At 35.2% G+C, this 13,287-nt stretch overlaps 1 protein-coding gene across 8 annotated transcripts in view; it reads right to left on the minus strand.

Annotated features, from left to right (window-relative positions):
• INVS (inversin) overlaps positions 1-13,287 on the minus strand; it is a 191,256-nt gene that overhangs the window by 80,876 nt on the left and 97,093 nt on the right. For all 8 annotated transcript variants that reach the window (XM_045563435.1, XM_045563433.1, XM_045563431.1 and 5 more), the window contains 5 exons: positions 12,698-12,807; positions 9,741-9,912; positions 6,628-6,783; positions 5,611-5,840; positions 1,496-1,602 (listed from right to left, as the gene is read on the minus strand). In XM_045563435.1, the coding sequence (XP_045419391.1) occupies positions 1,496-1,602; positions 5,611-5,840; positions 6,628-6,783; positions 9,741-9,912; positions 12,698-12,807 (775 nt within the window). The remainder of the gene's footprint in view (positions 1-1,495; positions 1,603-5,610; positions 5,841-6,627; positions 6,784-9,740; positions 9,913-12,697; positions 12,808-13,287) is intronic.

A 13,287-nucleotide genomic window follows, 5' to 3' on the forward strand; every position in this document is an offset into this window, starting at 1 on the left:
GCCTGTCAGATAGTTATTGACTGAAAGCAGAACTTGGCAAAAATTATGTCTATACAGTGTACATCAACTGGTTAGTGTTAATGCCTTAGAAGTAAAAATTAGCACAACCGTGATGGTAACCAGCCAAGAAACAATGCAGATAAAGACAAAAGATAAGATGCAATTGGACTTGCCATGTGGGAATGGTCTGAAGGGATGAGCAGAATGTCTAAACTGGAACGTCAATAAACATAAAGGGCAGTGCCAAGTCCTGACATTTGTACATCAAGGTGCACTGTTGATGAAACATTAAGGAAGACTGGAATATTGTCACTGTCATTTTTTATCTATAGATTGGCAGTACAGTTAGGTGGATTTCCTTTTGTCTTTTTGTCTACAATTAACATATGTTTATTGCAGGAAGCAGTAAATGCCTTACTTGCTTGCTTACTTAGGTCTGAAATTCAAGGCTTGGCATAAATATAAAAGTTGAATTACAAAAAATTTTTTTTATTGTTTTCTTAAAAAAATAGCAGACTGTAAATGCTGTCATATAAAATAAGTTCTTTATAGAAACAAATGACACTAATTCTTAGTGTCAATTCTTAATCTTTCTCTCCTGTTTTTTTTTTCCAAGTTTCAGAGGAAGACAACTCCAGCTCTCTCACTGATGAGAAAAGGTTCTGAAAGAAGTGGGGAAGAGGTTGGTTCTATGAAGGAGGAAGGTTTTTCCTCTGAGAAACTCCTTTTCTATAAATTTTCCCATCTGGTAATAGAAAGGGATAGTGTCATAGCAGGGGCCACTTTAGAGTATCCATAAACAATAAAAACTAACACACAGACCTGGACCAGAGGGAGCTCAGGTATGAAAGTCTTATCACAAACTTAGTTGTTAACTACAAATTACTAAAAAAAATCTTCCTAGATCCAAACCACCAAGAATCTCTCTTGCTTAGACCTCGCATTGTGTCTGGCCATTTTTATTGGACCTGGTTCTTGGGCAACAATCCTAGCATAACTCTGTGGACCTTATATTATTTAATAAATCTGTGTTTAGATTAAACCCTGAATTTTCACTTTAGCTTCTCCTTATGTTTTCATGCTACACGGTGTCAACTCTTTTTCACTAACTGATAATATCCTCTCCATCAAGAGAAACCTCTTGAATATAACACATTTTTCTGGCCTAACTGAATTCCTGGTCCTGGTCAGTCAGGACTTCACTGACCTTATTCTAGGCACAGGCCAGAAAAGGCCTAAAGTTTCCTCACTGCAAAATATGAGCTTGCCCTTGGTAATATCTAAAGTTCTGAATAGTTATATAAATACCATGAATCTAAACAACATTGCAAGGGACTTTTGCTTATTGCTTCTGGTTCAGAATTGATTAGTGTAGCGTTTCCATATGAGTATACTTATTGTGATCCAATATTTAAACTTGAGATTTTTTTCAATCTAGCAGACAGGATGTGAGATGAACATTATTATGCCCTTTTTTTTTTTTATCACAGCTTACCTCTCTTCATTGTTTTCCATCTGATTAGGGAAAGCAGCAAAGTCTAGTAGTAATTTAATAGCATCAAGGTATCCGTTGTTACAGGACCAGTGCAAAGCTGTTCTTCCCTACAGGCATGAACAAAAATCAAGTACATCTGGAGTAAGTATTTTTGGACATATGGTTATTTATGCAAACTCAACAATATAAAGCAATTCCCTCCTCAAATTAATTACAAAAAGGGAAAATATTAAGTATACAGTAGAGAAAACGAATGGCGCCTTAACCAAGTGATCATAATTAACACTTCGTTAAGAGGCATCATATGTGTCCAGAGGTGATACCCTGAGAAAGATTCAGTATCACTTATGTGATATCCTAACCAAAAACGTGAAGCATGAAGCTAATTAGGACAAAACATAAGACAAACCCAAATTGAGTCAAATTCTATAAAATAAATGGCCTGATTCTTAAAAATTTTCACTGTCATGAAAGGAAAAAAAGGGATAAAGCATTGCTAAAGAGGGATATTTCATAATGTCAAAGGAGTTAAAGAGAAAAGTATCACAATCCTAAATCTGTATGTATCTAATAACACAGCTTATAAATATATAGGACAGGTAGGGCACAGTGGCTCACACCTGTAATCCTAGCACTCTGGGAGGCCCAGGCGGGAGGATCGCTCAAGGTCAGGAGTTCGAGACCAGCCTGAGCAAGAGCGAGACCCCATCTCTACTAAAAATAGAAATTGGCTGGACAACTAAAAATATATACAGAAAAGATTAGCTCGGCATGGTGGTGCATGCCTGTAGTTCCAGCTACTCAGGAAGCTGAGGCATAAGGATTGCTTGAGCCCAGGAGTTTGAGGTTGCTGTGAGCTAGGCTGATGCCATGGCACTCTAGCCTGGGCAACAAAGTGAGACTCTGTCTCATAAATCAATAAATAAATAAATAGTAAATAAGTAAGACAAAAATTGACAAAATTTAAAGGGAGACAAAATCCATAATCATACTGGGAGAGTTTAACCTGTCTTTTATAATAGTTGATAGAACAAACAAAAGAGCAGCAAAGATAAAGAAGACCTAAAGAACACAATTAAGAAATTGGCCCTATCCAACAATGGCAGAATTAGTACTCTTTTCAAGTATACACAGAACATTTACCAAAATCAATCATATGCTAGACCATAAGGAAAGTCTCAAAAAAAATAATGCCCTCCCCTGCAAATATGTCCACATCTTAATCCCTGGTACCTGTGAATATGTTATGTTACATGGAAAAGGAGAGTTAAGGTAGAATTAAGGTTGCTAATAAGGTGACCTTGAGATGGGGAGATTATCCTGCATTATCTGGGTGAGCCTGATATAGTCACAAAGGTCCTTATAAGAGAAAAAGGGAGATAGGAGGGTGAGTGTCAGAGTGATACAGTGAGAGGAAAACTCAACCGACCATTGTGGCTTTGAAGATGGGGTACCTGGGCCGTGAACCAAGGAAGGTGAGCAGCCTCTGGAAGCTGGAAAAGTCCAGGAAATGAATTCTCCCTTAGAGCTTCCAAAAGAATGAAGCCCTGCCAACACCTTGATTTTTAGCCCAGTGAGACCCATTTTGAACTTTTGATACCCAGAACAGTAAGAAAACAAATTTGTGTTGCTTTAAGCCACTATGTTACAGCAGCAAGAGGAAACTAATACAATCAGTTCAAAAAAATAAAGAGAAAATGCCCAACAGCCTGGAGATTAAGCAGCACGCTTCTAAATAATCCATGCATCACAGAATAAATCAAGATAGAAACTACTTGAACTGAATGAAAGTGAAGGTACAACATAACTGAACCTGTAAGATACAGCTAAAGCAGTGCTTAAAAGAAGCATACTTTAATCTATATATTAGAAAAGAATGTTTAAAATCAATGACTTAAACTTTCATCGAAATAATCTAAAAAAATTAATAAATCAAACCTAAGGAAAGTGAATGGCGGGAAATAATAAAGATAAGAGCAAACACCAATAAAATGATAAACAAATTCAAAATATAGAAAGTCCTGAAGAGCTGAATAAGCAAGGTGGAAAATCAAGGGAAAAAAAAAACACACACACATTACCAATATATGGAATAAATATGAGAAAATCACTACAGGTCCTACAGACATAAGATAATAAAACGCAAATACATATGACATTTTGAATAAAATGGGTAGATTCCTCAAAAAATACAACTTACTAAAGCTGAAAGAAAAATAATTAGAAAATCTGAATAGTCTTGTAACTATTAATGGAACTGAGTGGGTTATTAACAACTTCTGCACAAAGAAAACCCTAAGACCAGATTATTTCAATAGGGAATTGTTCCAAACATTTAAAAAAGAACACCAGTGTTACATGAATTCTTTCAGAGAATAAGAAATGAGCGATTACTCCCTAACTCTTTTTATAAGGTCAGCATTATTTTGCTCCAAAATCTGACAAGTACAGTACAAGAAGAAAATTATAGGCCAATTTCTCTCATGAACATAGATGTAAAAATTTTTAAATATTAGGAAATAAAATCGTCAATATATAAAAGTACATAACACAGCATAAGTGGGGCTTAATCCAGGAAAGCAAGGGTGGGTTAACAGTTCAAAAAAAATCAATGTAATTCACCATAGTAATAGAAAAAGAAGGAAAAAAATAATAACATGATCTTGTTGATAGATGCATAAACAGTATTTGACAAAAACCTAATTACGACTTTAAAACACTCTTAGCAATTAGGAATATAAGAAAACCTATAGTAAACATCATACTCAACAGCAAAATATTGAAAGCTTGCCCTCTGAGAAGCCAGAATGAGTTAAGGGTGCCAACTATCACCAATTCAACACTGTACTGGAGGTCCTAGCTAGTCTGATAAAGCAAGACAAAGAAATGAAAGGCATTAGGATAAAGAAATACAAATGTTATTTCCCACAGACAGCATGGTTGTTTAGGTAGATAATTCAAAACAATACACATACAAATTAAAAGAACTAGAAAGCAGCTTAATACACTATTATCTACATAAACAATCTGGCAACACTGGCAACTTGGTAAAATATAAAAGGTACTATAAAACATGCATTCTTAATCACATAACGATAAGGACCATATTTTTTTTATATATTTTTCATTATGTTACTTTTTTACATGGTAACAGTCTTGATAAATATTTGTTGAATGAATTAATAGGGAATATATTTTCTGACTTGGAAAAAAATAAATAATATGCAAGAGTTAAAATAGCAAAAAAAGGTCACTACTGACTAAATTGAGAGAAATTAGTACATTACTACATAGCTGGGGATGTACACATTAACCTATATCTTTTAATCAGTTTGGTAGTATATATCAGAGTTTAATCACATTCATATACCATTCTTTGATTCAGTAATCTCACTTGGGGGAATTATTCTAAGGGAATAATCTAAAATAAAAAAGTTAAATGCACAAAGATAATTGTTGAAACATTGTCTATAATAATGAAAAAGCAATCTTCTGGTTTCTCTTTGGAATGAACAAATCTTAATGATGAAAAAGCATCCAGCAATAGGTTACTTATTTTATTCTAAAATCTGGATTAAAGGCATAGTTTGGATCTTGACTCCCCTACCCCCAGCTGTTATCACTTTAGGGTGATGAACTACATGAGTTTTAATACCCTTATCTGTAAAATGGGAATAATAATAGTAACTATAGGGTTGCTGTGAGGATTGAATGAGTTATTAAACATAAAGCTCTTAGAACTTTGGAATATTAAGCATTCATGATTATGAAAAAGATTATATATCAAATGAGAAAATGTTGGTGATAATTTTAAGTAAACAAAACAATGTGGTTTCAAGAATCACATATTTATATATACACATACATATGCTGTGTAATCTTTTATAAAAGTTATAAAATTATTCCCTGTTATGTTATGACTATGTTAAATTATATATCGATACAGAAAAGGACTGGAAGACAATATGGACAAATAAAATTCATAATTAACAGATGGATTTGTGGGTAGTCTCTTCGTTTTGATAAACTGTGGTTTTACTTAAGTTTACAACAAAGAAGAAATACTCTAAACACTTTCAAGCAAACTTCATATAGAAAAGACCCAGAATTCCTACCTCTTTGTCTTGAATGTTAGGGTCTGCATTATTTTCCATGAGCACTGCCATGCAGTTGATATACCCTCCATATGCAGCACACTGCAAAGGGGTTCTTCCTGCATAATCTTGCACATTGGGATTGATCTTATTTTCTATCAGTATCTGACAAACATCAGCATTTCCTCCCAGTGCTGCCCAATGTAGCAGAGAATGTCCATCTTGGTCAACTAGATCTACCCTTGCTCCACCTGGAAAGGCAAAAATATAATGAAAATGTCTAATATAGATAGCAGTTATCAAAAAGAATACAAGTTAAAAAAAATAGTTCCTTAAATCTGTGATCCCCAACCTCTGGGCTGTGAACCAGTACCGGTCCATGGCCTGTTAGGAGCTGGACCACACAGCAGGAGGTGAGCTGCAGGTGAGTGAGTGAAACTTCATCTGTATTTACAGCTGCTCCCCATCTCTCACATCACTGCCTGCTGTCAGATCAGGAGCGGCATTAGTTGCAGGAAAACAAGGTCAGGGCTACCACTGATTCTTCATTATGGTGAGTTGTATATTTCATTTTATATGACAATGTAATAATAATTGAAATAAAGTGCACAGTAAATGTAATGTGCTTGAATCATCCCCAAACCATCCCCCTCAGATCCATGGAAAAACTGTCTTCCATGAAACCGGTCCCTGGTGCCAAAAAGGTTGGGGACCGCTGCCTTAAATACTTTTATCAAATGTTTCCACATACATTGTCTACTTCAGATTTTTACAATAAGCCTATAAATTGGTCAGGGTAGGAATCACTCCCCATTACATAAAATGAAACAGGATCAGGCAGGTGAAATGACTGTTCTGAAATCAACTCCTAAAAACTGGAGCTAGGAGTAGAGCTCGAGGTTCCTGATGTCTGGATGCTCTTCCCTTCATCTTTCTACCCATGCGGCTCTTTGCTATATGAAGCTTTATTTCAAACAGAGCATGCAAGAATTCCTACCTTTTAAGAGTGACTTATTAGGGGTATTCTTATTAACTGACCTTTAATGAGTGTCTGAATCACATCTTTGTGTCCCATCTCACAGGCTCGGAAAAGTGGAGTATGTTTCATGACATCAGTAGCATCTACTTGAGCATTATTTTCCAATAATAATTTCACTGTGCTGACATGGCCAGAAAGAGCAGCAGCATGTAAAGCTAAAAAGGAAGCAGAAGGAAGTGACAAACTCTTTAACAACAACTTTCCCTTTTTATGATTCCAACTATGTATCTTTTCCTCTCTTTATTTCCTCATTATTTTGGCTGAAAGCAACCTCAGTCTTGAGGATCCTCTTGGTTATTTTTCACTTTTATAGGTTTCTACCTTCCTTCCTACTCATATGTATTAATACTAGTCACACTTCCCACCTTTCCTTCTACATTTCTCTTCCTGCTGTTTTCTTTCTATCCTGTTGGTCTCAGTTACTAGTTTATTATTTTTTTCTCTTTCAAGAGAGCAAGAGAACAAATAACCACAAAGAGAAATTATTTAAATGATGCAGGCAATTCTGCCCACCAACTCACTCAATAAGCATATGCCCCTAAGGGGTATGTGGCTAGAGACGCCACTCCACTGTTCCTTCTCTCGTTTACATGTGCTATTCCTTTGGTTGGGATGTGTACCCCGTGGTACTGAACGCACACACATCTTGCTGCATTGAGTGTATTTTTCAACCAACATGGCTCCAAATGCAAGCCAGCTACTTCCTCAGGGCTCAATTTAAGAAACAGCAATTCATCTCAACATTGGAGAAAAAACTGAGAGATGAAATGTGGCCTCCTCTCTGGTGCCTTCCTAAGGGGTTTTAAAGGGTAATTTTGACTGCATGTGTTTTGTGTGACACTGACCACTGCCTACATTGCTCCACGTACTGTTTCACTTATGCCATCACCCTTAGGTTTGAAGGAGCCATGATAACACTTTAGAGGCCTGGGCCAGTTTTAGGTATTATGGTTCTATAACACCTTGAACAGTGTATTTTTCATAAAGGATAATCCATGGAGCAAAGCAGGGATAGCTATAAAAATGCAGAATTTTGGGCTGGGTCCTATCATGATGCTGGGAGTTTAGCAGGGAACAAAACAGATAAGGTTACATTCTAGTAGGGGAAGCAAAGCAAAACAAAACAAACCTCCCAATCAATAAAGTATTCGATAATGATGAATGGTATAACTAAAGTAATAAAAGGTATTTTGATATGTAAAGTGACTGGGGGGGAGGGACTACTTTTGATTGATTACAGGTGTGAGCCACCATGCCCAGCTGAAAGGCTTTAAATGGGGTAGTGACATGATCTGATTTATGCTTTAAAAGATCACTCTAGCTGTTCTGAGGAGAATGTACTGTAGTAGATTAAAATACAAGCAGGGAGACCAGTTGACACTATTGCAGTAGACTGAGTGAAAAATGATGGTGGCTTGAACTAGGGTGACAGGAGTGGAATGGAGAGAAACAAAAAGACTTAGAGCATGTTTTGGAGGTGGAGTCAACAGGACTTGCTGTATAGTCTGGAAATCTGCATTTAAACAAACACCCCTAGTAATTCTTAGGCATTCTTGCGTTTGAGAACCACTGACTTAAATGGCTGAATGTTAGTTTGACCTAGACAAGATTCAGATGGGTATGAGCAACTTCAAATATTTGCAGTGCTATCATGTGGAAGAGAGCACAGAGCAGAACATTCAATTTGACAAATTTTGGGTCAGTATAAGGAAGAACATTCTAATAGAGTTAGTTTAAGATGGTGTTTGCGATATTGGAGCTTCTTAATCAAAGGCTAAAGGAACACTGGTGAGAATGTTATAAGGCAGATGACAACATGATATATATCTGTGATAATTCAGTGATTTTCACATTTTATGAGCATAAGAACGCTTTTCCCAGCCAAATGAAACTTTATAAAACACTCAACGTACACAACAAGTAAAAGTTGAGTGGTTCTGACTAAATCAGAGGTGGAAGGTTACCCCACTTGACTGTCTACTCTCTCAGCAGTACTTTAGGAATTTCCATAGAAATCTGTTGTTCCAGAGAACATGGTTTGGAAAACCTGGGCTAGATTTAATTTTAAGGTAACTTCTAATTCTGAAATGCTACAATTCTGTGATGTGGCATCAAGCATGAAATAAACAAATAATTTCAATGTCAAGAAAAAAAAACAGACAAAATTTCAATTAATTAAAAGATAGGATTAATGATCATATTAAAGTTAAAGCCTTTACTATAAAATTGAATTGCCTAAAACCTCTTTTTTTAAAAAAATAATTTGGAGAGTGTGGTAGTCTCAATATGGAGAGGGAGATTAAGTGTAGCACCTCCTCTTTGCTTTCTCCCTAGCATGTTTCTACAAATAAAAACACATAGTATTGAGAAGCTCATCACTGAATTTTTATTCTGTTCACTGTTATTGTGCTGGTGTGTGATTTTTCCTTCTCTTTCTGACTTGTAATTAGTACACAAGGAAGAGACCTCCAAGTCGACATTGAAGGCTAAAAAACTTTATAACTCTTATCAGCCAATACATGGTTAAAGCCCTCTCTTATCAGAGAAAGAGATGAAAAGCAGTGTCTAGTAAGAGCTGACTCTAAGCTTTGAAGCCTCTAGAGTCATGCATGGGAGGTTATCTCTAAAACTGGCTGAGTCAGAATACAGTAATGCTACTGAAACCTGAGAAAAAAAGCATAGTAAATGAGACTGGTGAGAACACACTTAGATGTGTGCATGCCTTAAAATGTAATTCTAAATTTTTAAAACTGTAATTAGTAACCACTAAATGTTAATATGCATAGTTTTAAAGTACAGTTTTGTATTTTTTTACACAAAGATAAATGATCAGAAGAGTTTCAATAATCAGGTCTAAGGAGCAACCAAGGTCTTAAACCAATGGCACAATTTACCTAGTAGAAACATATGCTAATTTTAGCCATAATACTTGAAAGACATAAAGCCTTTGGAGTGATATCCTGGCAAACCTGAACTTAAAAACTGAAGATCACGGTCAAACAATATTAGATTAGGAACAATGATTTCAAGTTATTATTTTATCAGTTTTATAGCACCACCTACATTTTGGAACCTGAGTGAAAGCAAATTAAATCTGACTACCAGTTCTTACCTGTACCTCCGTATTTGTCTGCCATGTTAATGTCAATGTCAGATTTTAAACTCAGCATAGTCCTAAGGACATCATCACTGCCTTTCCCAGCTGCCCACATAAAGGATGTTCTTCCTTCCAGATCTGAATCATCTTTCACTGAAGGATGTTTTAAAAATACTTTAACTGTTTCCTGTAAGAAAACTTGATTTAAAAAATTGAGAAAAAAGAGTAACATTTTCTATGGTAACAAAACTACTATTTTATTTGAATTCCACTAAGAAGCAAGATATTGTCCCCCTGCTTTTGAATCAAATGAAATTATCTTTCTACAAATAACAAAAACTACAATTTCCAGAGAAAATAACAATCCTCTGTACTTATATATTGGTTTAGTTTCCATAATACTTCAAAAGTGTAACCTAACTCCTACATACAACGTCCTCAAAATTGAAAATGATCTTCAATCAAGCTTGAAAACTTTGTAGGTCACTATTAGAGAGACAAAGACTTAGAGGTATTCAGTGTTTTATTTATTTATTAATGAACAAAATTAAAATATACATTTTCTTAGGGATTTTATATGCAGAGACCCATATATTCTGGCATGCCACCAGAGAAGGGTTTTAAAAACGGTTAATGTATTTAATGAATCCTGATTGATGGTCACTGAGAATGCAGTGTTCAATTCATTTAAACAAAATATTTATTCAGCAATTCCTACACTCAAGATCCTTCTTCTATGGAATCATATAAAAATTAGGACCCTTGACAATTCTATTAGTGCTTGACAATTTTAATGGGGGTTAATAATCCAGCACTTTAAATTGCTTCTTTCCTCAGAACTCAGATTAGTAAAAACTTTTAGGAAGATCATAGAGACTTTTGCTTGAATGAAGGAGTTTCAGATAAAAATTTCAGGAGGCTGTTAACTGATCAAAAATGTATAAAATATTGACTCTCCATATTTTACAAGAAGAGTTCAAGGGCTTATCTAATCTAGTCCCTCATTTTACAGATGAAGAAATTTAGGTTCAAAGTCATACAAATATTGGTGGCAGATAAAGGAATAGAACTCAGGGTTAAATCACAGCCCTCTTTCCATTGCTCTCTAGTCTTAAAACTATTTGTTCAGTTACTCAGGCATAATAGCTTAGTGCTCCTAAGGTCTAATGTATATGCTTATTCAGTATATTTGAATAAAGAAATAAATTTTAAAAATTGGTGATTTTTTGGTTTGTTTTCTTTTACTAATTTGCAAGCATTTCTTTGTTGAGTATAGTTTTTCTTACTGATGAATGTTTGCAGGATTGTGTGTATGTGTGTGTTTCAAAAAGAGAGTTATAAACTCTTGTGAGTTAACAGAGGACAAGGAGATCATGGGGCTTAAAATTGAGCTTAGAGAATGTTCATAATTATTAAAAATAAACTCAGGAATTGGCATATTATCCAAAGAAAATACTTTAATAAACATCCATAGCATTCAACCCTTCTTTCTTACCCCCATTAGCACAATTGTTTAATTTTTGGTATCTGTACATATATTAAATTTGGAGTCTAGGACTTGGGTTCAAGGTCATGGGCAAGTCATTTAATCGCTTAGAACCGTGGGGTTTTTTTAAATATCTAAAAACATGGGATAACATGACTTGTGTTGAATTATGGATTGAGTTCTGATTTCCATAGATTGACTAGACCAGGCCAATTGAATTTCTTATCTATTTGTAACAAGAAAGAGCTTCTCCCCAAAATACTACCTTGTATTTTTCTGAAATGTTGGGAGATAATAGAAGATAATGGTTTGCCAAGCTTCTAGGTGATAAATTGAATACATTTTAGGAATACCAAGAAGGAAGGATGATAGCTATACTTGTTCTGAATACCAGAGTAAGAGGGTGTGAAAATAAGATATTTTAGCAATCTGAGTATTCAGTAGAGCATTTGGAGAGGTCTGGAAGATGAAATTATACTATGCTGATGATATTATTATAATTTAATGAAACCAAGGGTTTCACTATGCATATACACGTAGATGGCAGAAAAATCTATTTTAATGTGTGCCTCGGTGGATGAATCTCTGGTTCTTGGTGGCCCTTCATACTCAGGAAGCTGAAGTAGCCTAGGCACTGTCATGTTGCTGAGTGGACTGAGGACATAATAGATGAGAAAGTGCTTTGTAAACTATAAAGGACTGTAAAGGAAGACCTATTAATATTCAGTATTTTTGGAAATAATTCATTTCTGCATTCTCACATGTATAATATACATAATTGTTAGCACCAGTAATAATAAGAACTCATTCTATTTCTTGAGTACCTGCTCTATGCCAAGGTGTACAGTAGGCATTTGTCAAAAATTTTCTCTAATCTTTACAACAATCCTGAAGGAAAAGGTATAATTATCCTCATTTTACATATGAAGAAACTAAGACTCAGAGAGGTTAAGAAACTTGTGTAAGGTCATATAGCAAATTGCACAGACAAGATTCTAGCCAAGGTTCTTCTAGTTCCAAAGCCTTGCTACACTTCTTTCAGGACAACTACACATTGATGAACACTAAGATGTCATTAGTGCTATAAAAGTAACAAAAAGATGAAGTACTGTTATAATAAAGTAAAATGTTACACTGAACAGTAAAAGCTGTATAAAACTTCCTGTGTGACTAACAACTTCACAAAAACTCAAGACTACCACTTGCATCACAGGCAGAGGTAACAGCATGAACAATTGTTAAAAGATAACTGCTAAACAAATACAGACAATCAGTGTATGTAAAGCTGGTGAAAGTTGAATAAGGTCAGTGGATTGTATCAATGTCAACTTTCTGTTTATGATATTGAACTATATGCTATCATTCGGGTAAACTAGATGAAGGGTACATGGGATCTTACTGTATTATTTCTTATAATTGCATATTAATCTACAATTATATAAAAATAAAAAATTAAGAAAAAAGGGAATTGTCTTGTTTTACTTACAGCAAAGTTACTCTGAGCTGCATAGTGCAAGGGTGTTGCTCCTTGGCTGTCAGATGGGATAGTTCCAGACTTATTTCTTTCTAAAAGGAGATGGACAATCTGTGCATGGCCTGAAAAAAGTACACAAAAAGGTAGTTACCACATACAAAGTAAGTTAATTAATTTATTATCTATTTAAATGAAAGGTGTAAGAAAAATCACTAGCATAATGCAGCACTCAAAATGGTTTCTGAATTGCAATTCCCAATGTAGCTTCTTCTAGCTGCTCACTAACGTAATGTACAGGGTAGAACAAAATTGAAAATTTAAAACTCCAAAAACTGAATACTTCAATCAGGAAGGAAATGATATAATTGTCAGACTGAGAAAAAACTATATTAGTTATCCCCTCATTGCATTTCCTGGCTTCGCTTTACAAAACTGCCTGTAACAAAGAAGGGAAGGTGCTTCAGAGCCAGCCCTCTTAGCCTTCACTGTCCCTAGTCTCAAGTTTCCGTTGCCCAAACAACCAGAACTGCATGGCTGTTCTCTTTTACTATTCAGATGGACAAACTACAATGCAATCTCTTTTATCTCCGAGGCCTCCTCTC

The sequence above is a fragment of the Lemur catta genome, chromosome 10 (genome assembly GCF_020740605.2).
Source record: "Lemur catta isolate mLemCat1 chromosome 10, mLemCat1.pri, whole genome shotgun sequence".
NCBI classification, from domain to species: Eukaryota; Metazoa; Chordata; class Mammalia; order Primates; family Lemuridae; genus Lemur; species Lemur catta.